General features: G+C 37.1%; 1 protein-coding gene across 1 annotated transcript in view; it reads right to left on the reverse strand.

Moving 5' to 3' along the window:
* LOC131435114 (homeobox protein caupolican) overlaps window positions 1-25,448 on the reverse strand; it is a 78,279-nt gene that overhangs the window by 25,848 nt on the left and 26,983 nt on the right. The window contains exon 2 of the mRNA XM_058602651.1: window positions 933-1,295. Within this exon, the coding sequence (XP_058458634.1) occupies window positions 933-1,295 (363 nt within the window). The remainder of the gene's footprint in view (window positions 1-932; window positions 1,296-25,448) is intronic.

Here is a 25,448-nt window from a genome sequence, read left to right on the forward strand (position 1 = left end):
TACCACGCACGGTTGGCACTGTAAAATTGTACTAAAAATAGCTCCCGACTGAATAGGAAATAGTATTTTAAAATTAAAGCTAACATTAACCAGAACTCTGCCCGACGAAAATATGCAAAAATTATCAGCAATGGTAAACGACGTCTGTGTAAAAATGTTTCGCGGGAATTGTCCTTTTCGGTCAATTTTTTGTCACGATCATCCACGCGTGAATATGAGTTTCACATGTTGTCAAGGTAGTAGTGGGACCGGTAGGGGCAACCGTAGGGACCAGACATGTGCTCTATTTTGGTTGAAAGTTTTCCGCAGTGCTTTCGTTTTTTTCCTGCATACTCCGACAGTGGAAATATTCGCACAGTGATGGTGTGTGGTTAATCCCTAGACCGAGTGAGATGTGGTCATTCCGATAGAAGTATGTTGAACCGATGTACATACAATGTTTTTTATCCTTGTCCCTCGCTGACGAAAGGGATACGAAAATGCGACAAGGATAGCCGACAGCTAGGTTTTGATTCATTTACTGTGTTTCCACAATGTTAACATCCCATGTGGTATGTTACATTTTTGATAACGCATATGTGACACAAAAACTAGAAAGGAACGACGATAATCGGGAACCGGGAGCGAAATATTCGCATCCAACCAAGCAACCGAATTGCGAAAAATGAAATCCCAGGGCGGCCCTGTCTTGGGTTCTCTTCCTGTGGTCGTGCATGGTTTCGGGATTCAGTGACGCATACTTTGACTGAAAAAGGACAGACAAGCTGTAACTATCTTTTGCAACGGCAAATCATTTTGAAACACACGAGAAATGGTGAACCCGCTGTAACTTAGATTAGATTTTATGCCTACAAGTCCGATGTACTGTACGACTCAATTAAGCAGCGGAATTGACAACGGTAGTATCATCCCAGTTTATAATCGGTACTTACGGCTGGATTTGCGTAGAATGGCGCTTGATCAGCTCCTATCGCTGGAAAGTACGCGGCCATCGTTTCAGGACTATACGGCGTACTGTACATGGATAGAGGAACCCCGCCGGGACCAGCGATACCAGCACTGGCTAGCCGTTGGTAGTTAATCAGATCATACTGACACGAACACACCGTTTGACCCGAAATGGGATCAGTGAAGATAGGTCGGCCAGTATCACAGCATCGTCCACTACCGGACGTTGGCGGACCAGAGGTTGCTGAGCAAGGAGACGTACTTCGGGCTCCTGGAGGCACAGTCGTCGTGACGGCCATCGCTATTGGTGCTGTAGGTGGTGATGATGGTGCTGACGGTGTTGTACTCTAAAAAAAAAGAAACAAAAACACACAGATAAAATCAGTTCTTCGATAGCGAACATCGTGCAATCTGCTGTCATCGAAACAATTGCACTGCCTTAATCCGGTACGTTTGATGTTGTACTGCTTGGCAGTTACAAGACAGGTGAATTAGAAGATTATGCACTTATTTTGTGACCAACAAAAAGTAAATTAAATACCAACCACTGATCTGGTTTTCGCTACTCATTGAACAGTTTATTAATAACGAGAAATGCATTTAAATGTCACTATCATCGTGTCGGATGACCGGGTTGTGGATTTACTTCACCTCATTCATACTGACACGATTCGCATTCTGTTATCGGACATATTTTCCGACTCAGCGAACGTGATGATGTACTGCTGAGTGGATTCCGTTCTACTCAAACTACGAAGAAGAAGAAAAAGACATTCTTGAGGAGAGAAACGTGTCAGCTCAGCAGCTAGACGTCAATCCAGACTTTTTTTTAATAGTATGACTTACTCTAGTGTCAAATCATGTTATCATCTGGGCCACCCTCTTGCCCTTTTTATAGTGAAATGGCTGTGATTTCTTCTGTACATAAATCGAAGCTTTGGGATTATTATCTGATATCGCTTTATCAGTTCGACTCCGCCGAAAGGCATTGAAATTTGCTTACTGATTGTTGTATCAACATCAGATATAATCGCAGGATTTTATAAATATTGGTTTTGGGAATCAAACGTGCGAAAGTGAATAAATGCAATGTAACTACAAATATAAAAAGGTATGATGAGAACATGAAACAAAACTATACAGCTTACTATTTTTGCTTGAAATCATATTCAGCATTTAATTCTATGGTTCAGTCTCAAACCGTCGTCGACACATGAGACAAAACCCAAAGCCTACTATCACGACTGGTCGAGAGAAGGTTTTTGTACTGTCGTCGTCAAGTGACCACGATCTGTCAAGTTTGTGATGGCAAAGTAAATTAACAGCATTCTTATTAATGCGGATTTACACATTGTGCTGTAGAATTGTCCTCGTCAGACGAGGATTATATTATATCTCAACAAAATTGAAACTGAATAGTTAAAAAGTTAAAGTGTTCTTCACAAAAGTGTTACTTTTATATCAGAGTTCGAATCTCCAACAAATCTCTGACTGATGTGTCTTGTGTGAGAAACGACACATGAAGTTAATTCCTGGGAGCATAATTTGAGCGACAAGATATAACGCATAGCTATAAAAATCCGCTTTGAAAAATCGATTCGAAACTTCAGCGTATATCCAAATTTACTAATTTTATCTTATTCGACGTGATATAGATAAAGTTCGATGATTCCTCGCTGAACACCCACGGATGGTAATGCTTGTGTGCATTTCAAATAGTTGTGAACAGTTCAATAAAGCCGCACAGTAATTCCTGGTGCGTACGCTCTACTACTGTTGGTGTGCGGTTGTGTTCGATAAGAGATTTTATCGTTTTATAAATTGTTTGCTTGTCTGGTGTCAATTCGCTTACTCTAAATGGGGCAATGGTGGAGCACGACTAACACCACTTCGCACGATTCCATCGTTCTGCAGTCATAGACACTTTTGAGTATGTTTTTAGTGCACTCTAGTCCGATACGCTGGGTTTGTTGGGCTTCACCATCGTCAGTCATCGGGGAACATGCATTTGGTGTATATTTACATGAACACTGTACTGCTTTTTATCAGTGATAATCAAATATTTGCTAAACCATCATCGAACCGTGCTACGGAACGACGAAATCAGTGCGCATCACATCAAACACTCGACTAACCACTGTTTCGATCTATCATTCCGACATGTTTCGACTATTCCGACAGCTATCTAATTTAAAGACAATTTACTGATAAAGAAATGCTCTTGTTCTTTTTAGCAAACGTTTTGAAAATCGAGAAGCCCACTGCTCCTTGTTGCTTTCGAGTGTGTTGTTTTGCGCTGCACCAACTCAGCCCACTTCGTCATACTCGTTTGGGAACGAGCGGTTCCTCTGCCTCGGCGACTTGTTTGGACAAGCTCCAGTAACATTGAACACCGTTGTGCCGTTGTGTAGCACTACAAATTCCTCGTACGCACGCTTGTCCACAATTGATGTTTTCGGTTACCCTGCCACTGATAAAAAATGATTGAACTGCATGCTCAGTGGCTTGGGAACTCTTACTTCGGACGACATTTCTCGATCATCAAAACGCTTGTCAAAACAATAGGTGAAACGTTTTTTTTTTATTTTTTCCCGAAATGAATTTAACACTAAAGAATTGAATAGCAACTGTAAAACAAGAGATAGAGTAATCGCGCCCTTTTTCATCTGAGCCTCAGCATTCTTCTCATAGGTTCAAATCGTCATTTGTGGTTATATACACTCTTAGAAAAAACGAAATTTACGCTTGGCGTAAATTCAAATGTGCCGTAATTTCTTCGGTGATGACACAATATTACATCTACTAACATGTAAATATAAATTTTGCGTCTGTATCGATGTAAACTTCAGTTAAATTGACTGTGAAGTTAATGATATGACTTATCTTTACATGCTTTGTATTATGAATGTAAGTGAATCGCGACGCTCCTTTTATGTGCATCTATGCAGATGTAACATTTTCTAAGTGTGTACGCTAAATCTCTTTGAATAAGAGCATGTGATTAAAAATTATACATTTTCTTTTTGTTGTAACAACAGTATGGTATAACTTCCACATCAATTTCACTGTTAGAATAAAATACAGACAAAGTGAAGTTATTGATTACATCGCAATAATGAACCTAACGTGGCGATTCGACTAATGATATGAGTATCGACATAATAATTCGTTGTGAAAAGTGCATTTTAGCTTGAAACCAAACATCGTTACTTTGAAACATTTCTAATGTAAAAGGTTCGTATTATAAACAGACGTCTACTAGGATTTACTGGTACGAATGTCCGAGCACCTAGCGAGCGAAAAAGAAGTCAACTGCCAGTAACATTCACGGTTTCATAGGTTCCGTCCACAAGCTTCCTCCGAAGGCAAAGGGAAATGCTACTAGTGAAACATAAAATGTAAAGCGTAATCCGATTATCATATTATTTCATGGTATAAACAAAATTTTTCAAATCCATACAAAACAACAGTGTTGAGTCAAAGGCACAGTGCTTTTGCCCGCCAGAGCGGGAAAAAGGTTGTACAGCGCGTTCTATATACAACATACAGGACCGTATGCGCAAATGTTCCTGTATTGGTGAATCAAGTTGCCCTTTTAAAACCCGGGTCTCCTCGTGAGCTTCGATGTTACCATTAGTCAGTCACATAGGATGCCATGGGTTCTATCCTATTTACGTGAGTGCACCACGGCATGGCAATAACAAAAAAAAAAAAACGGGATTGTCAGCGATGCACGCTTGCATCAGACGGTAGCCGCTTAACATGAAACGTGAAGGGCGTTTGGTGAAAATTGATAATTTTATGAAATGTGCAACTGTGATGGCTTTAGCCTGTCTGTTCCGGGCTGTATAAGCTGATTAGTATGTTTTGTTCAACAGACGACAAGGAAAATTCTCTACAGTACACGAAATACGATGCCAGAAGGGGATGATGATGTCGGTGGTTTTGGCGCTGAAAGGAGTCAATAGTTTTGTGCTTTTTAATCAATTTAACAGTTGTTACGGTGGATTCAAACAACATTTGAGCGGTTTGCCTTTAGCCAGTTCCTAAATTTGTGTTGTTTCTCGTTATCAGTTGCTCGCCAGTAGGAATAATTTATTTAGTCCATAAATAGTTTAAATTGGCTCTGATAGACAAGCAGCGGGCGACAATATGGCTGACACGAGCTGTCGATTATGACAGAGATCAACAGACAATGAGTAACTCACTTCACTTGATGATGGCTGTGACAGTTTCAAAGTGAGTCACGCATCGACATGACTTATTAATTTGAGCAGAAGAAAGATAGAACCGAAATCCTATTTCAATCCAATAAATTTTCAATTGCTTTTAAATTGACAGTCCATTTAAAATTAACCGGATGATTTTGGTTTCAACATCTTTGATAGTTAATTGATAGCTATCGGGGCTTTTGCAGTAGAGCAATTCCACATCGAACAAATAACTTGAAAATCCTACGCACCTACGGGATCAATTAACGGTTCTGTATGGTCAATAGCTTATCTGCTGTACTCCGACGATAGCTGCTTTTGAACATGCAAAGTAAATGGACCAAATGAAATCGACAACAGGCATTTTTTCAATCAATTCTTGCTCTTTTTTATTTATTCAAATCGTTTGATCGAAACGAGATCCACTGGACGTGACGCTAAAGGGAGAAAGAAAGAAGATCAAAAAGTTTTCGCCGCTATTGGAGGATCTTCGTCTCACGGTGAAAGTTGACACTAAAGCAAGCAACGAATGAGGCAAAAAGGTGTAAACAAATCTTGATACCTTGACCCCGTAAAAGGGTCTCTGATCGTAGGAGCAATTGGTTCCAAACGATAAAGCATATGGATGATTGCTGGTAGTGACAACAAACAGGAAAACATCGTCTTCGACAAGCAGGAGAAAATAACTCTAATACGTGTTGAAGCGAAAAACTTTAAGTTGATATGTAAACACGATCTATGCATATAATCAATATTTGTTTGATGGCAAAGCATTTGAGAAGAAAGGCGCCGACATCCCAAGTAACGGTGATGAAACAACGCAGATGATACTGTCTTCAGGTAGAGAAATAGAATGAGTGCTAAAATATGTTGACTTGCAACCATCTAAATCAACAGAAAAGGAAAGAAGACAGGGGACGAATCAAAGGCAGTAAAGCTAGCATTGAAACTGAATCCGAGACACTCAGAACTTATTTATCACGCCATGGAATGAATTGAAGTCACGCTATCACGATGAAATAATGTCATATCCTCTAAACAAACTCCGGAACATGGTGCTCTCAGTCCCCACAGTGTCAAATTTGACGAACAGTATCAATAGGCAGCATAATTTGTTTATTTAGCTTTTTATTTCACCACGTGAAGACACATAGTTGTATGAGCGTCCTGCCTACGTGATATATTCAGCCTTTTACAGTATGTATTGATCAAACAAAAAACGTAGATTGTGCAAACTTTCGTACCGCATTGCTTGTTTTCCTAATCCGTATGTGCGATTATTACGACCCATTAGAGTTAGCGTTTGTTACTCCCTCAGGGAACGGTTTCGGTTCGCCATCTGCACCAATAAACTTGTTTATGTACATAATATTTGCACTGATTTCCCGTGATTGTCCAATATTTCTAGTTTTTTTCTTCAATGAAAAAAAATCCCGTTGAGCCAGTTGTTCAACGACTGATTTCTCTGGGCCGCAATGAGTTACCCATTTTCTTCATGCAAGTTGTTCTGAAGCCAATGCCGACAAGGGCCGTAAAACGATAGCTTCTAGCAGAATAAAATATATTGTTTTATTGTTATGGCATTGAAGTGATTTTTATTCTGTTTACATTTGTCTTTTGTACTCCTCCACATTCTGTTCCTGACGATTTGTTAGTTTGTGACTGTTGTGATTTGATGCTATATTTACCTTTTTCGCGTACTTATGATAAAATTTGGTAGAGTGCGTGAGAGCGAGACCGACTGCCAATTGGATCGCGTTAACAAGCGCAGGCGTTTAGTGTGCAATAAATGTTCTTACGTTATCTAGTCAGTGTTTAACAAAACTACCGTACCTGACAGTAATTTGTGTCATAAAAGGTTAAGCCCAAGCAAATAACGTTTGGCGTGCAGCTCGTTGCGGGTACTCAAAAGTAGTTCGATGTATCAATGTATAACGAAATAACAAAGGTATTGAATTGTGTTAATTTTTTGTACACAACATATAACTAATCTACGAGATTTCATACACACTATTTTCCACTGTAGACCCCCGATGAGAAATCAGTAAAGACGATAGAAACGAAAATGGATGCTCATGTTAGGTTGACCACGCCTTCCATGCGAACAAGATATTTGTTAATAAAATGAGTAAGCAGACCAGAGCATCAAATACACAAAAAAAACAAGCTTAATGCTCAACGCGACTAGGCCGTAGCCTTCAATGTTCCATATTTTCGACAGTCGTTTGCCACTAAAATTTCCCCTCCCCTTAGGTTTAGACCGTGAAATGTGTAGATCGCGACGTAAAACACGGTGCTAGCGAAAAAGAGACGGAAAAGGCCAGTATCGAAGCGTATGATGATGTATACGGGCAAAGAGTGAAAAAATAACAAGAGTGCGTACCATAGTCATTCATCATCATCAGCGCGATGACTGAGCGCAATTTTTGATACATGTGTAACAAGCGAGGATTCAGAATAGAAGAATGGGTACACCGAACCCCGGTCGCTGGTCAGAATTCTGAAACACGAGAAAGGATCAAATTAGCATTTAGATGGTGTGGCCCAACAACTCGCTCGGTTCCTAAATACGCCGGGTCCCTCGTATTACAAGTCGCGACAACAGCGATTTTTTTACTCTTTTTCCATCTATAAGCTCAAACTTGCTATGACGAGGATACTTAAATATGGTCGACCATATTTATATTAATTCAGCGGACGCAGCCATGCATACATGATGGCTCTCGGTCTGCAACGGTGTGGAAGTAATTTGTGATAGCCAACTACCCGAACCCGAGGTCGTAGCTGAGGGTTGTTCTAGAACTGCAACGGACAGCCAGATGTACACAAGATGGAGTGTCGTGCTGGTATATTGTTCATAAGGTTATGAAGAAACGATTAATTTGACAGTCGAGAATATCATGAAGTGGATTGTGTTTTTTAGCATCGCTTTTAATTCCACGTGGATTGAACGGTAACATGAACATAACTTCATTAAATACTGTATTTTGTATCACAGAACATACGAAAGGTTCTTGTGGTGGTGTTGAACACAATTCGTCCGTGTCCCTTATCGTATTTTTTTATTAGGAGATTCGTGAGTAATCTTTAAAAATATCCCGATAAGTAATATACTAACTTAGGTTAAACTGTTTGAGTTCGCTCTTCTCTGTGAATTTACCTAAATGCTAGTATTACAACTGATGCAGATTAGAAAATTAATGTGACGGAAAAGTTGACGGTTATGGGCTTCCAAAATATGAAGGTGTGATTGCTTGTAGCTATCCATTATTTTCTGAATGATTACTTCGCTTCAAATTTCCTTAATTGCTTATTAAATTTATTAGAGTTGAATAGCTAAACCGATTTCCATGAACTAAAATTCGAAAACTTTGAACTCTGCTAAATAGATGGTTGAATAGATATGTAACAACAATCAAGAATGTGTTTTCGTTAGTTTTTTGCAAGTAGCATCAAATCTTACAAGTACTGAAACTGGATATGACAAGGAAACGTGTTCTGCGAGATAGTTGGTAATATATATGAACATCGTGCTACAAATTTATGCTTAGTGCAAATAAAATTTAAATTTGTCCACGTTTTTTAATGCAACAGCAACGCTTTTTTAAAGAAGATTACGATTTTTGTTAGTTTTTACAAGTTTGGTAATAATTGAACTAAACACTAAAAAGAAATCCATCATCTACATTGTGACGAAGTTCGGATATCCATTGACTCGGCTCATCTCACGAGTACCGTTAACATGTGTCTAAATTACAACCTAGCCATGTTATACGAGCCCGTCGTACTGGAAATATACAAAGTTTGAATACAAATCCCATTATGGCACAAAATGACAATATAATCCAATAAAAAATCATACATAACACATGTAGGAATGTCACTTGTTAGTGGCCTGAACACACGTTCTGAGGAGCAATCCCATGCAATCACGGTACAAAAACAGCCATTATCATACCGTAACAAACTAACCACACTTCTACCGAGGCAAATTTCAATTTAGTCATCCATTATCCACAAACAGCAGCAGACGTCGCTACTCAAACTACCGGCAATCAGCAGTACGTACAATAAAAAATAATAATAACGGTCGACGAGCATCGGGGCACTATTGGCATGTCATAAAATGAAAGTCTTGTAAATTCGATACATTACACAAACTCAACAACTGTTCATAGAACCCCTCCAACCCACTGGTCGACCAAAACCAATGGAAGCAGTAGGCCGCGATTCCCGACAAAACCTCAACCAATGTACCGGGCATAACGGTGCGGAAATTCGAAAACAACCCGTTCTCGTTCCGTTTGTTCCCTCAAATTGGATCGAGTTAATAAGTTGTCAGTCAAAATTTGCGTGCCGCTATAATACCGCACAGGGTAAAAATGTACGACCATGTACAAACAATCTATTGAACACATTTTTCTGATATGCATTTCAATCCACCTGGCTCTGTCCAGGACCTCCCATCCTTCGTATCCATTGGATCCGAACGGCACAGAATGGTAATAGTTTCGACGCTTTGATTATTTCCATTTATTTAATCGAACAGTTGAAGCTTTCCGGAAACGCTGTTCGCGGACCATCCTACCACAAACATATATGATGACTATAGGAACCAAAAATAACACACTCGATGTGAAAACATCACCAACAGAAACATGTGCGCGAATTTGGCCTACTATGCCATCGCGGATCGAACCGAGCTCGACAAGTGCAACATACGTAAAAAATGTGATTTGTTGTAAATAGTGCAATTTAATTTTCACTCTGTACTGTTATTACACCCAGAGAAAACGTCAGTTCCAGTCGATTCAACCAGAAAATTTTCATTGACTATCGAGGCATATTAAAACATCGTGTTAACAATTTTGCTGCATGTTCAGCAAACGTACGTTTATTGATAGACACTGTCTTGGTTTGTAGAAACGATTTACAGTTGGAGTCGACGTGATTGAAAACTAAATAAAATTTTTTTGATTCACAAAACAAATCATTTTTTTCGTCCAGTCACCAGCTTCGTTTCGGTCAATTTGACTTCTGCTAGAGAAATTTTCTCTAGGTAGGTACGAATTTTCTGTGTCAAGTCTGAAGTACAAAAGATTAGAAACGGATGATTGAGAAATCAATGAGCTTCTGCGCCCCTGGTTCTGGGAATAAGTGGCTGGTCCCATTTGTGTCACGCTGAAACAACATGTCAATTGGTGAAGTACCTTCACCAGAATTTGCACTTTGGATTGCTAATTTCGAATAATTGAAAGAAGAACAAATTTCATAAGTACAATGCCGATCCACACAAACACGTATAAGAATCGACAGATGACAGCGATTTGACAACTGTGCTGGTAAAGTATGCTTCATGCTGAGTAGGGTGCTGCTGCAGCTGTTCATATATCCGCCAGTTCAATCCTGTAACTCACATGGGCTTATGTTGACCATTTCCCGGCTTATAACTGATGAAAGGTGTCACAAGTTTGACTGCGCATTGTATTGGTGTTATGTGCTTATCTTGAATTGTAGGCATTGGATATTCCCGGTGCGTGAAGCATGCAACCTGATGTTTTGTATGTTTCGATTATTAAAAAATAACGACACAATGTTTGGATGATGATTACTCTAGTTTAAACTAGGTTCAACGGAAACGATAAGGTATGACCAATTTTTGAGGATAATACTAATACAAAGTGGACTTTTCAAACTAATAGAAACAAACAAATAAATAACTCTGGCTTGTAATAAGAAATTTCTGTTTCCGCAGAGTAGGGATTATTTCTAGCAAGACCACATTTTTTTTTAAACAATCATGTGTCTTGATTTTGTTCACTATTGATATGAAATCTGGAGGCGAATCCTTAAGGTCTGCTTTCTCGAAGCAATCTTCAAAGAATCAACATTTTTTCCTTAAATACTTTAGGGTATGGTATAGAATTAGTCCAGACCGAAAAAGTGGTAGACACATGGTAGGAAACCACGATAGTTTCAACTGGGTGGCACTCGTATTTCAAAACTATTACATTTATCAACATGAACCAGACAACATTTCAATCTTTAAAAGTTTTTTTTAGAATCCGTACTACAACCAAAAATATTAATTTCATTAAAAGTGCAAAAGTGAGTCGAAAATAAAATAATACCTATTCTTATTCTACGTAGTGGTGTGTTAATGCCGTTCTCTTAAATCGAAACAGTTTCATTGAAACATGTCACATATTCAGCACCATTTCTCAAACCAGGTGCTTCACATTTACGTTAAAAAACGCGTTTTGTTGATTACGTCACTTATACCATCATATCTCCGTTGTTCAATGACCCGATAGTGCCTTTCAGACGAACCTAAGTTTGTTAAAATCGGTTCAGCCATCTCTGAAAAAATTGTGCGGTAAGAAAACAACGCGTTTTGTCGATTACGTCACTTATACCATCATATCTCCACAAGCAACAGCTATTTTATCTTTGAATTTGATCAATGGCCCAATAGTAGCTTTCAAACGATCCTAAGCCTGTTAAAATCGATTGAGCCATCTCCGAGAAAATTGCGCGGTGAGAAACAACGCGTTCATTTGAACTTTATCAATGGTCAAACAATAGCTTTCAAACAAGCCTAAGTTTGTTAAAATCAGTTCAGCCTTCTCTGAGCCTTGAGCGGGAAAAAATTGTTAGAAGGTTCACACATGCACACACAGACATTTTCCGATCTCGTCGAGCTGAGTCGATTGGTATATAACACTACGGGTCTCCGAGGCTTCGTTCGAAAGTAGGTTTTTCCAGAAATTTTAGTCCACCATTTTTCTCTCGCTTTCACTGAAAATGTTTCATTGTAGTACTGACGAGAGCCAATTCGATACATATGAATTTTTGTTTGTAAAAAGTTTATTTTAAAAAATTTTGAACACATTTTTTTTAAGGGACCTGGTCTGCTCTTGCAATTTTTAGTTTAGACGCCATAATCACAGATTGTAAAAAAGTTAATTTTAATCAATTTCAAGTCAATGTGACATACAACTAATAAATAATCTTAGTTTACAGTTTTAATTGACCTGAAGATAAACAATTTTAATGTAATAAAAAATTTAAAAAAATTTGAAATACTCTTTATACGAATTAATTTTGAAACTTAGTGGATGATTTTTGAATGCTTATGTGAGTAAATTTTGAATTATAACATGCGATCGTTATTCTTATACTGACGATATGGAATAATGATTATTAATATGAAAGTTTTCAGTACTTAATACCCAAATATATTCAGTTTCACATTTCACTGTTTTTCACAGATTCCTATTGTAGAATTTTTCAAATGAATTTAGTTATCATATACATTTTTACGTAGTTTTTCATTTTGAGCAGATTGATGAGAATCAGCTTCAAGATAAATTCATCAAATGTTCTGGGAAGCCAGCTGCCCAGATCAATCAATATAACCAATCTAACAATATATTTTGTTTACGTTTTAAGTAGTATTAAGAATGTCGAAATAATAGAAAATCGCCACGCATGTGAAGTCTTTCAATTTTTGCTTGGTGCTCCTCTAAATGATTGAGTGATTTAACTAATTAATATACACTAACTTTATCTGTCAAATTGAGCTTTTCATATGTTTCAACCTGTTGTGTTGTATATTTTCATATGGAAGATTTTCTTGTCAAAATTCTAGAATGAAATTTATAACCGGTACGGTTTCCTTCAAACTTCAGTGTGTGGTATTTCGGTGGTCAATAATTTTGGTTAGAAAGTAGATTTCGGTACTGTTTACCGCGTTAGCCGTCTGTCCGGAGATTTACGAGTTTCGGAAAAAAATCGTTTCGTACACCAAGTTTTCAGTCAGAGTATATGTTGAAATAACACGATAAAATTTTTAAATGGTAAATAGTAATATGCATCGACCTAACAATGCTTTTCTTTCTAATCAGATGTGCATTCTGACATGGTCGGCGTTGGTATTGATCAGCATGCATGGTTCAATGCCAGTTTCTACAATGTATAAGAACGTGTTTTTTTTAATCACGTTGCTTCAACAGAACATTTGGCACCCTCTATTGGGCCTGATCAATAACGAAGTAGCAAGACACAGACGCTGTGTAATGCTAAAAGATAATGCGTTTTGTAAAATTACATAGTTTGAAGAGATATTCTATAATGAGTAACAAGCAACAGAATATAGAAAAATATGAAAAACTCTTTTTCCTTTGTTTAAAAGGGGACATGAAACTACCCTGCCAGGTTAGCTATAAGCCTCCAACAAACCACCGGATTTCACCAGGGTGTAAGATCTACTCAACAGTTAAACGGTCCTGGGGGGTGTAAAACGTTCGCTGTCGAAACTATTGCACTGAAATAAGACAACCATGTTTAAATCCAACAACAAAACTCTCCTCTTTCTATGCTGACAGCTGATTGAAATTTTTGTTTACTAAGATGTTCACGGAAGAAATTAAAACACGCAATGACGATAACAACAACAAAAAAGCGGTAGATCATTGCCTTCCGCGTCGCCTTGAGGATTAGTAAACATGCGGCTTCTACCAATCCATGTGACGGAACAACATGCAAGCCATGCTTAGTTTTAATTCTACATTTAATGATATTTTCATGTCAAAATCTTATCAGATTTGTTTGTGAAAATGGCGTCGTTTTCTGTTTACCCAGCTTAATTCTACCTAATCGTACGCTGCTTTTGTGTGAATAGGAATTTGAAGGGTGGCTTTTTACCTGACCAAAAAGGTAAACCAGGCATAAAGCATGCTAACAAAATTAATTATCATAAGACATAATTTGGTAACTCAGCAATGGCAACTAAACTCTACAAAAAGGGGAAAACATCCAGCCTTTCTAGTTGTAGAAGTGATTGGTTCTCAGCATAAAACATGCCTCATACAACCTCTGTTTAGTTTGTGTGTTTATGTTAGAGGGGCGTTTAACCATGATTAATAAATTTTCTCGTTGTTAATTAGGGTTTCTCCCATCTTTAATTTTAGTTTGTTTTTTTTCTCTGTCCTCTATGTGCTCTGGATATCAGTTCCAGCAGCGTATCGTTTTATTAGCAGCCAATTCAATTACAGCCATCTTGAATCTACTGACGCGTGTGTATGAAAAGCACTGACAGGGAACGAGGGAATTATAATACATTGTTGGACTAGATAGGGTTTGGGACGCTCCCGAAATTTCGTAGACCATCATGATATTTATGGAAAATGCTTAATTTATGAACTACGAATGGATGAAAAGATAGATAAAACAGCCAACGATACAAATGTTGCTGAAGCAAACCACCAACCGTCGGTCAACAGTCATAAATCTGTCGTTGTAAAATTGAGCTTCTAGGTCGTTTGCGCTTACGCACAAGCAACTAGCCAAACAAACCTATCCGATGGTGTGTGAGTCGCAGTGACTGTAATTACTAAACCATAAAATAACAACTGCCGCTAACAATAATAACGATGTTTGTTTATGGTTTTAAGTTAACCGTATTTATGTATAATAAAATATGATTATGTTTGCTCACTTGCGGGTAGATAAGCAAAGTCTTTTCTTGATTTATTCGAACTTTCCAAATCAAAGTGCCGTATGAGTACACATTCATTAGTATCTTCGACTATAGCCGAGGAATATAATCGATTCTAGTGATCAGGATCAAAATTGCAGAGTTTGCTTGTTTATCATCAAGTCGTAAATATCTATGGAAAGGTTTGGAGCATGGAACGGTGGCAGGATGGGAAGCGATTCAAGAAACGCTAGAATCATTTGATACCCCTTTGTAACTATACCATAACAAGTAAAGTATAACGACAAAAATGCTCACGTTTTCGCTTTCCAGCTTGTATAGATTTCTGTCGGAGATTTTTTGCACCTTCGCTTGTCGGTCGTGCCTTGGTTGGTTGCAATTTACCGACGTTTTGTTGTAAAAATATTAGATTTCACCAGTGCTAGCAGAATCGGCATGTAGAGTTTGATCATTCAAGAACAGACCAGGTCTTGGTTCTAATTTCCAGTGACTGACTTCGCACTAAAGTTACCGTATGTCAGTCGAGAGCGGGAGCACTTGTCATGATGTACTGTCATACTACTGTCAGTGTGGTTCGAATTGAATTATTTTTTGTAAGCTTCTATACGGCACTAATTAATTAGGGCTTCAACATCCCGTGTCATATACTCACCCGGGTTTATTGTTTGTGGTTGGCTAGTGACAACCCGGCGGTAACCAACGGTAAGTAGAAATCCGTGACAACTTGCCACCGATTGCCGTGTTTGTTACATGAGACTTATGGGGACAAATTTTACGACATTTCACTTTTTTACGACTCACGGCGAGTGTAATTGGAGGTGGTACCACGCCTTAACATTAAAATTTATTGGGGGCTGTTGTATAATTTGTTGAAGGGCAGAAGCTAATTACTTGCCTGTGTGTTGTGTATAATTTATAGCCCGCAAAAAAACACAAAATCTGCAAAAAAATTATGGTAGAACAAGTGCTGTCAAACAAGCGTTGCGAATAAAAACGTATTTTATGCATTACACACAATAAATTACCCGTGAATGATGCTACTGTTGTTTTATTGATTACAAATAGAAACAAAACCGAGTAACAAGATTAAAATTTTGTTTAACACTGTGAAGCAAAGTTGGCACTACCACATCCGTATACGTTTGCAGTAGAGTATGCCGGTTGAACTGTCGAAGTAACTTATTGTAGATAAATTACGCACGCCGTGGTCGGTTTGGAGGCACAGCAAGCGTGAAGTAATACCATGGACATCGATAAAATATCGGTATTAATAACAATAATCTGTTGCGCCGCTCGCTACGATGAGCTACTCTGAAAATGTGTTCATCGATGGAAAAAACAGGGTGCTCGCTAAGCTATTGGAAAAAGTAGTGTTTTATTAACACGAAGCTGTTTTGAATTTAATCTAATGCCACAGCGTGACTGAACGGGAGCCGAGGATTGGGAGTGTCACCAATGGAACCGGTTTTCGCGGTTGAAAGCTTCTTATAAATGCCGAATCGAATCGATTTATATTGACCGGTCCGGTCGTTAAACTAACAACACTGGAGGCACAAAACTTAACAGGCTTGTTAGCAATGATTCATTATTACATCGTATCGGTTTCTAACAAAAGGATTACCAGTTTTGTGTATATTTTCTCGATTTTTCTTGCAGCAAGACACATGTTTGATGCGTCGACACCAGAGTCCCAGAGTTTTTGGAAGTAAGCCATTAGCTGGAGTAGAAGGTTTAGAAAGCCATGGAAAACGCTACATCTCGGAAGATAAGATTGCAAGAGTTGAAACAGAATTTAAATATGACTACCCGTAAAAAAATAAACCATTGATTTTACAGCATAAACAATTGATTCACAATTAGATCTATGGGTTGCAATACATTTTATTGTATCTTGACAAGATTTTTTTCATTTCCAACGATTCAATATATTGTTTCTACGATTCTACAATTGAATTCATTGTACACGTGATCTTTCAAACAATATGCAAATTGTACATTTGATTGTTTTCCAAGAAAACATGTATGAGAAAATTTTATGATTAGAACTATTACGATACTTAACAACCTATACATTCTATTGTAAAAAGCATGTTCACAATTAATTGAATAGTGTATAACAATACATTTAAATATTTTTCAATGGTCAAAGCAAAATTGTGGAAGGTTTTGTAACAGTAAATCGTATTGTTTTTCTACAATATTTTTTATTCGGGTACTCGGTTACGTTCCCTATGTGGCTTCTTGTCGACGTTGTTTTGTTTTTAATTGAGCCGTGGCTCGCAATATTTGAATAAATTTTGTCACGATTGAAACTTTAGAATAGATCTAGTAAACATAATTGACAACACAACTTTTGCTAATCACAATTATACAAACATGCATTAGTAATCTGCGATCATTCATGTTCAATTAGGAAATTACTATCAGAAAGTATTTCAGGTAAGAAAAAAATATGATGAAATATGTATAGTATGTTCAAAAATTGAATGAGATTTGAAAACTTGACGTAAATTAGAAAGTTCAATGAAGAATTTTTTTTGAACGTAGTTTTGTTGTCGAATCTACTAGCCCAACAAAAGCAGCAATGGTACAGATTTACTACCGTAAGCTGTGAACAATGCGTGAATAAAAGTCAGACCTCCCGATCCGGACCAAATCCTTTTGACAAAAAGAGTGCCAAAAAAAAAGGTAAGACTGCTTTCGAACATTGTAACAATGTCGTTCGGCGATAAAAACCGTAAAAAATCAGATTATCTCCGAATGTGTGCGAGCGTAACAGGCAGACCTGAGCTTGATGAGGGTTACGTCGCATAAAAGACTCGAGCTATTCGAGAAACAGAGATTGTATACAACTTATGTTTCACACTACGACACTGGGCTAACAAGGGCCACTGGATACCTTTACAGGAGAACATTTATAATCGGAGGAAAAATGATGACGAATTCCTCCCACTCGGAGCCATTGGTCGTTCCAGTCCAATAATCACATTAGACGATGGCGATAGTATTAATAAACACATTAAACCGGAACGTAGGACGAAAACAGATTTTCCATAAATAAACAATAAAACTGTAACGATGAGTGCACCATGTGCGGGTGGGAGATAAAAATCAACAAAAGGATGACAATAATGACTGAACCCGCCTCTGATCAGAAGGGATTTTCTCGCTAAAGTTCGACTCCCTTCCGTAGTCTATTAGCATCAGGAGGGAAAGCGCCAAGCGAGATCTAGATCTGACAGCTTGCCGAGTATCGCTGTGTGAGGTTGTGAATGTCTCTATCATCACGCAATATATTTGACTGGTGTTGAAGATTGCCGGCTTAGATCGGACGATGTTTGGCCATACGCGTCAACGTCAATAAAACGTTTCATTTTTATTCCAAAGTCGTATAAAAATAGTATCACAAACATACAATGTGTTACCCTCTACCGCCGACTTGTGGATCGTCCCCTTCCGATTACCCAGTAAAGACGCATAAATTTTTGTATCGTAAAATGTAATATTTTATTAATATTAATATTTACACTGGAAATGAAACACATACAGAAGAACCGGGAAAAAGGCGAGAAAGATACTCGATGATAAGTTTTGGTCTTCCCCGTCGTTTAGTGTAAATAGTACATTAAATCATAATAAATGATCAAGCATTAGAAGGTATCCCAATGAGACCTGATTTCGTCCTTCGTTTTCCTGTCTCTGTTGTATCTCGTTTGGTTTTTCCGTTGGGAACCAACATCTCGGCATGAAACGCAAACGTCACCGTGGCGATAAAGCCGAGTATTATTCTAGGCGCTGGTAGCATGCCTTTTGAAACGTGAAATTGGATTTGAATCCTGTTGTGCAAAGCACAGTGAATCGAAGGGAGCAACTTCTGGGAGAGATAGACTATTGCGATGATGGGATGGTGTGTATTTGTGATGTAGAGACAAAAAGTTGAAATGCACGAGTGTGTGCTTTGATCCTAGCAAGCTGTGTTTATGTTTGCACTACGGATCAACTATCATCACTCAGGCATTAGGAGCTATTTAATTTTGAGGACATGGTTACCGAAGAATCTGCGTGTTTGTCGGTTTACTGGTTAGAGAACATTGGACAGAGCAAATAATTTTTTTTGTGCATTATATTTGAGGCAAAATTATTCGGTTGTGCTTACTATGATATTGGAATTACAACTGGAAGTCATCAAAGTGTGAAAACTACAATACTTTGAAATTGTTCGCATAAAAAATGTTTTTGTAGTTGCGGAAGCACCGTGACCAATGACCAAATTGTCCTGAATGAATGTCATATTGATTTTTTAGAGATACCCTTGCAGATTTTCACAAACTTATATTTTAATGAAAGGATTCTATGCTTACTTCTGCTGCTGTTTCATCCGATTCAGACTTCCGGTCTGAAATACAAGGTTATGAGTGTTAAGAATTTCAAATTTTTATGTTAATGACAGCGAAAAAAACAACAAAACTTTCCAAATGGTCCGAAAAATACACAGAAATAGAAATTACATTACATCTGTAATCACATATGAATCTGATTTTTTTACTCATTCTTTAAAATATTATTATAATCAATATTCTTAGAGTTGGAATCGATGTTTTTAAACTTGCTAGATCAGTCATATATGATATATCCGAAATTGATTTCTAGGCTAGTTGTCCTAGAAATTCATCAAACATCGAGATCTGGTGTTATATCTCACTCTCTGAAACTAAAGCTCAAAATAAAATATCATATATCAAATGTAAATCATGATTTGAGAGACGGTTAAATACTGTTGTGAAACAACTATTCAATAATTTCATTAAAAGCTGTCCGCGCATCTCAAACCAACCCAATGTCCCAAAAAGTCGATTTCACTACCTTTGGTGAATACGAGATATCATTTCGGTGTTTTTTAATGATCCATCAGACTATTTATTTTTGCTTTTTCCATAGGAAGAACATAGAATTGCTGGAAAACCAAACTATTGATCGGAGACCTTCAGTGTTAGATACCACTCGCCACAGTTCGACGAGAGCTGTGTCTGTGAGTATATACTTGACACTAATTGATTCAGTCCGGAAAGGATATGGATTAAAAATCAAGTTCAAATATATTATTACTGATACTTTCGCGTCAGGAAATGTTACTGAATAAGCAACGTAATGTACCGGAACCAATCTGAAAATTACTGGATCTGCTTAAATTTGTGTCGAAATCACTGAAACTGAGATGCCAGATATTTTCATAGAAAAATCGGTATCTATATGTATTCACGAGTAAATCCAAATTTGTACAATAAAAAATCCCAGCTTTCATAATGAATTCATGTTGAGAGAATGCTATTCCAACATTTAATTGTTTAAGAATGAGAAATTCAATGCGCGTTAAATATCCATATTTTCATATCTCACTCTACAACACCGAAATTAAATATTTGTAATTTTTCATCAACAATCGGTATCAACAAAACATAATTTCATTTACGTTTACACTCCACGCAAAATCAGCCACCCAATTTTTTTTTTTCATCTAACTATTTTTTTTTCAGTAAGGAAATTGAAAATATTCGACACGTATTTTTGTAATTCAATATGGTACGTGAAATTTTCGAGATATGATTTTTTGAAATTTTGCGTTTTCAAAAAAGAGCCTTTTTTCAACAGCCTATACTGTAAAAGATACAAAAATTCGTCCACGACATGAAATGTGCGTCTTTTCCTTAGCTTTCAAACAAGCGATTCCCTTAAACAACCTTTAAAGTTAATATAATGAAAAAAGTTAATAATTAAAAAACAAATAAAAAAATTTCAAACTTGGGCCTAATTTTTCTTCTTTTTTTTATTGAAAAAAGAAGCCTTAGGGGTTTAACTCAATCTTGGTAAAGTTTCAGAGTAGAAAGATCAATACTTTCGGAGCAGAGAATTTTTCAATTACGACCCGCACGCGCGGAGCATACAGCAGCGCAAAAAGAAAAGGCTATCCGCATTATGCAGGTCGGACCGATCCGAGCTCTCTGGCGTTGACTTTTTTTCTGTTTCGGTTATGGCTGAGCTGCATTCTTTCTTTCTTTCACTTCGTATTTTCAAAATATGAAAAAATTTGAAGAGTGACGAAAGTTTAATAATTTGCGATTTTGCGGAAAATTACGCCTTCGTTATTCAAAACGCCATAACTGGCTTTCATTGGATTTTTCTGATTGCCTGAAACATGACGCAATAATTGTGTATGTTCTTCTTAAAGCTCTTAATCAATGTTTTTCACAATACTATCCACATATACGCAAGTGCATCTATTTTTCTGACGGCGCTTCTCAACAATTCAAAAATGTAAAACACTTTCATCACGAGCATGATTTTAATTATTTTGCACAGTGGAATTTTCACGCGACAGCTCATGGAAAAGGGCCATGCGACGGTGCTGGAGGAACTATCAAAAGAATAGCCCGTCGCGCAAGTTTACAAATGATCAATGATTGTCAAATTTCGACCGCGAATGAATTGTACGAGTGGGTTGGGAAAGCATCTTCTCTACCCAATATTTCAGTCATATACAAATGTTCGGAAGATTATGTAAAAGCAGAGAAACTTCTTAAAAATCGTTACTAAAAATGTAAAACCATTTCTGGAACACGATCGTTTCACTATGTTGAGCCGCACGGAGACAAGGAATTAAAAATGAAAGTTTTCTCTTCCCAGGACACGTTTCAAGTATTGAGCTTTTGTAAACCAGAAAAATCAAATAATAGAAATATTGTAACTGTGCAAAAACTTTATGTCACCATTATTTTATTACTCACTTAAATCCTTTATCCCAATTAGACTCGCTTTTTGTCTAAAACGTTGCTAACAATAAACTGACAAAGTTAGGATCTGTGGCGCGACATGTGTCGACAAGTTAAGCCCGTATCCGAGCAAATTGCGCTGCGGTATTGATTTTTCCACTCTGAAACTTTGCCAAGATTGAGTTAAACCCCTAATCTTCTTTTTTCAACAAAAAAAAAAGAAAAAAGTTAGGTTCAAGTTTGAAACTTTTTTATTTGTTTATTAATTTTTAACTTTTTTCGTTATATTAACTTTAAAGATTGTTTTATGGAATCATGACATGACATCATTTGAAAGCTAAGGAAAAGACGCACATTTCATATCTAGGACGAAATTTTGTATCTTTATTAGATTTTACAGTATAGGCTGTTAAAAAGGCTATTTTTTGAAAACGCAAAATTTCAAAAAATCGTATCTCAAAAATTTCACGTATCATATAGGAATAAAAAAATACGTGTCGAATATTGTCGAGTTCTTTACCGAAAAAAATAGATAAAAAAATTTTTTTTTGATGGCTGATTTTACGTGGAATGCCCCATATACTTACTAAATACTGACTTCGTAAGTTGACGTTGGATTTTAGAGCATACCCGATCAGATGGTAATAACAGAATTATAACAACTGGAGTAATTTATTTCAGAAATATTTTGTAACAAATTTTGAAATATTTTTGGCTGGTAAGCTGTTAAAATGACAAAAAACATTACAAAAACAGACTCTAGCGGGAACAAAATCGTAACTTGATACACAATTATTATTAAATTTGATATAACTACAGAAGTTCGAAAGTAGAAATTTATAACAATAGTTGTGAAAAATTAGATAGCAAATTTAACACAGAAAAACTATATGTGCATCTGATCGGGTAACGTGCAACATTATGTCAGGTTATTCATCTCTTGGCTTGACAATAAAGTTTTATAATGTAAAACTCAAATGTATCTAAGTTTCAAATAATCAAATTGTTATAATTCAGTGATGGTCATAATAAATCTACACAATCATGATTCGTCCATTGATTACAAAACTTTTAGCTACCAAAGAGAGCTTAGACGAAAAAGTTTGATTTGTTCTTTTCTTTTCTTTGTGAAATCTGTATGCACATGTAAAAATCTGTATAATACAAATAGATCGGTACAAATGGCATCTCTGCAATGAAGAAACTTGGTATGACAAGGGAACGGCATTATTGCACTAAAAGATGAATTAGGAACCGTTTCATGACAATTTGTCAGGGAACTGTTGCATTCGAGTTTTAATGGGGCTAGAGATACTCAAAAATTTCTTCATCGATATCTATTTTAAAAACGAACTACTTTTTTCTCCCTCGTTCTCAACTGGTTTTCTTCTATAATAAATAGTTATTTATTAATGCAATGATGTGTGTTATTTTCACATTCATTCTTCTTTACTGTTTGTTTAAACAAAATCACAAAGGAATAGAAAGGTAGACATAGAGCGAGAAAGAAACATTCAATAATAATGCGCAAAGATAGCTGCGGCTGTTTCTAATATTGTTGGTTTTCGACCCTCCTCCTGTCGGTCGATTTTTGTGGTTTTCTATGTTTGGACAATCGACCCTGTGTTCCCGGTGTCGCATCCTGAAAACGAATATCCTTCTCGTTATTATTAATTCAGCCAGTGACAATGTTCTCCGGATTTTTAATGTGATTATAATTCATTGTGTATGGAAAATGTCACAACAAATTTTATTTATTGGTTTCAGACATTTTCCTAACAACGGTAAGCTTCCTGTCTAGCAAAGCACATTTATCTATAAATATTAATACTTCCGGTGTGATGTGGCAGAATTGATCGTTCCAGAAATTGATTATCGTAGTTATTCGACTTGAATCCAATCAATTGCGAATGGTTTTGTGCGCGTACGACGCTGGTCAGAACTGCTGTTGTTGATGTTGGTAATGACACTACTAATGTCACCGAAAACCAACTTAAGAAACTTGGTTCGACAGTGAGGTCAGCAGCAGGGGTCGCACTTCATAAAACGTTGCATTTTATGAAGAACAAACGAAATTGCTGTTTCAAATAATTCCGTGTGCCCGCAAAAGGAAGAACCAACCTCGAACGCAAAGCAAAGAAATAAAAACTTGAACATCAACCATAAATTATTCCACCCAACTCGGGTCGGCTGGCGGACGACAGCGGGTTCAATAGTGGACTGCGGCTGCAATTTTTTGGTGCAACATTTGACCTTTTTGCATTAAAAAGTATTATAGAAAGATAAGAAAAGACAATAAAAATAAAACTTGTAACATGAAACCTTCGAATAGAAATCGATGCCGGCATTGCCGAAACTGGTCAGTTGCGACGCGTTGTTATTCTGTTGGTACTGAGTGTTAATTTTGTCGAAAAAGGTTCGGTCGATTCAGTAAAAAAAACTAATGTATTTTATTACCGCGGAAGATATTAGACGTTTTGCTCCATCAACTATAATGCATTATTGAACTTTCGAGAGGTTTGGCTTTATACCACTTGTGATATATTGGCTCAATTTCACCACACTCGGTAGCTCCTGATGGTCAGTATGAGTAGGTGAGTAAAAAACTGTGGAAATTTCGTGGTTGAAAACACCGCGATTTGTCTTCATTGTCAAAGGTTATTTCATTAATTTACCATGAAACTCAAACACAGATTCAATTTCAATTTTTACATTATAGCTTGAAGGAAGCTTGAGGATTGAACTCCAGCTCAAGTAAATTGTCATCCTTCAAAAGAACCAGTCATAATTGGTATGGTAAAAACTCATTTCGTTCAATTAATTTCTGGAAGTATCATTTACATTAATAGCATTTTTAATGACGTTGTCTTTCTTTCTTTCGATTGTCTTGCGAAAATATTCACAAACACGAAAAACAGTTATTAAGTAACATTCTTAATTTAGCAGACAGAACTCCCTCAAGCATTTTAAACCCGTCATGGAGTTTTTTTCAACAAGCAAAGTGTGCTAATCAGAAAGAAACAGTAGCTTTACCACCTATGTATCGTCAAATTATTTCTGCTACTGTTGTTGCACCTTGCGGCGTCCGACTGATCACGTGCCTCCACAATCATCCAACCACCTGCCGATGTCCTAATTGTAACTGCAAGCGTTGAGTTCCGTAAATAAAAACAAAACTCAAGTAACCTTAAATTGGTAGGCATTTATTGATTTTTGTGCAGAACATATGCGTGAAACATTGAAATGACCGAAACAACTGGGTCGGTAGAATTTTGGTGCGATCTGTTCTCGCAATAGGGAATTTATGCGAGAAACGTAACGTATTATGGTAAGTTTTATTTATTCTGAGAGTTTTAGACAGGAAATCTTGACCATTGATTATTGATGAAGTATTGACATACCTCTAAAAAACGCATATATTCTCATCTAGCATTTTTTAGCTTACTACAATATGCGGATTTGAAATAATAAAAAAGGAGACACGTTCGCATGCGAATTTACGCAAAAATGCAGATTCTGTTCCTTAACGTTTTCCATTTTGTTTCGTTCTTTCCACAAATCGGGTACTTTGCTATAGTTAGCTGTTGAGAATATGAACGATCACATGCTTCAGATAAATGAACGGTTACCAAGAGTAGTTTGCCAACTGGATCGAGGCAGGCTAGCGGCTAAGCCCCCTTTTATCCGGGTCTGAAATCGGATATCAGCACTCTTGCCGCCTTTGATCGTTCATACATTCGAGGGCCGAATCAGTTATAAAGTGTTTTGCGTTTAATTTTTGCTCTATGATCCAAAAGACTTTCTTCTGTCTCGACCACTTACTGAAGGTTTGTTGAAGCTGCTGCGGGTTCACATGATAAGATAAGTCCAATCTAAAAGCTTTTAAGTGGCTAGCAGTTAACGTTTGAGCGAACACGAATTTCAAATGGTTGAAAAGTACTCAATTAGAATGCTACAAGGGAGCATTTTCCTGGTAACCATATTATCGTGTGTAATTATTTCAAGTTACTCCAAACATGAAAG

The sequence above is a fragment of the Malaya genurostris genome, chromosome 3, assembly GCF_030247185.1.
Source record: "Malaya genurostris strain Urasoe2022 chromosome 3, Malgen_1.1, whole genome shotgun sequence".
In the NCBI taxonomy this organism is placed as follows: Eukaryota; Metazoa; Arthropoda; class Insecta; order Diptera; family Culicidae; genus Malaya; species Malaya genurostris.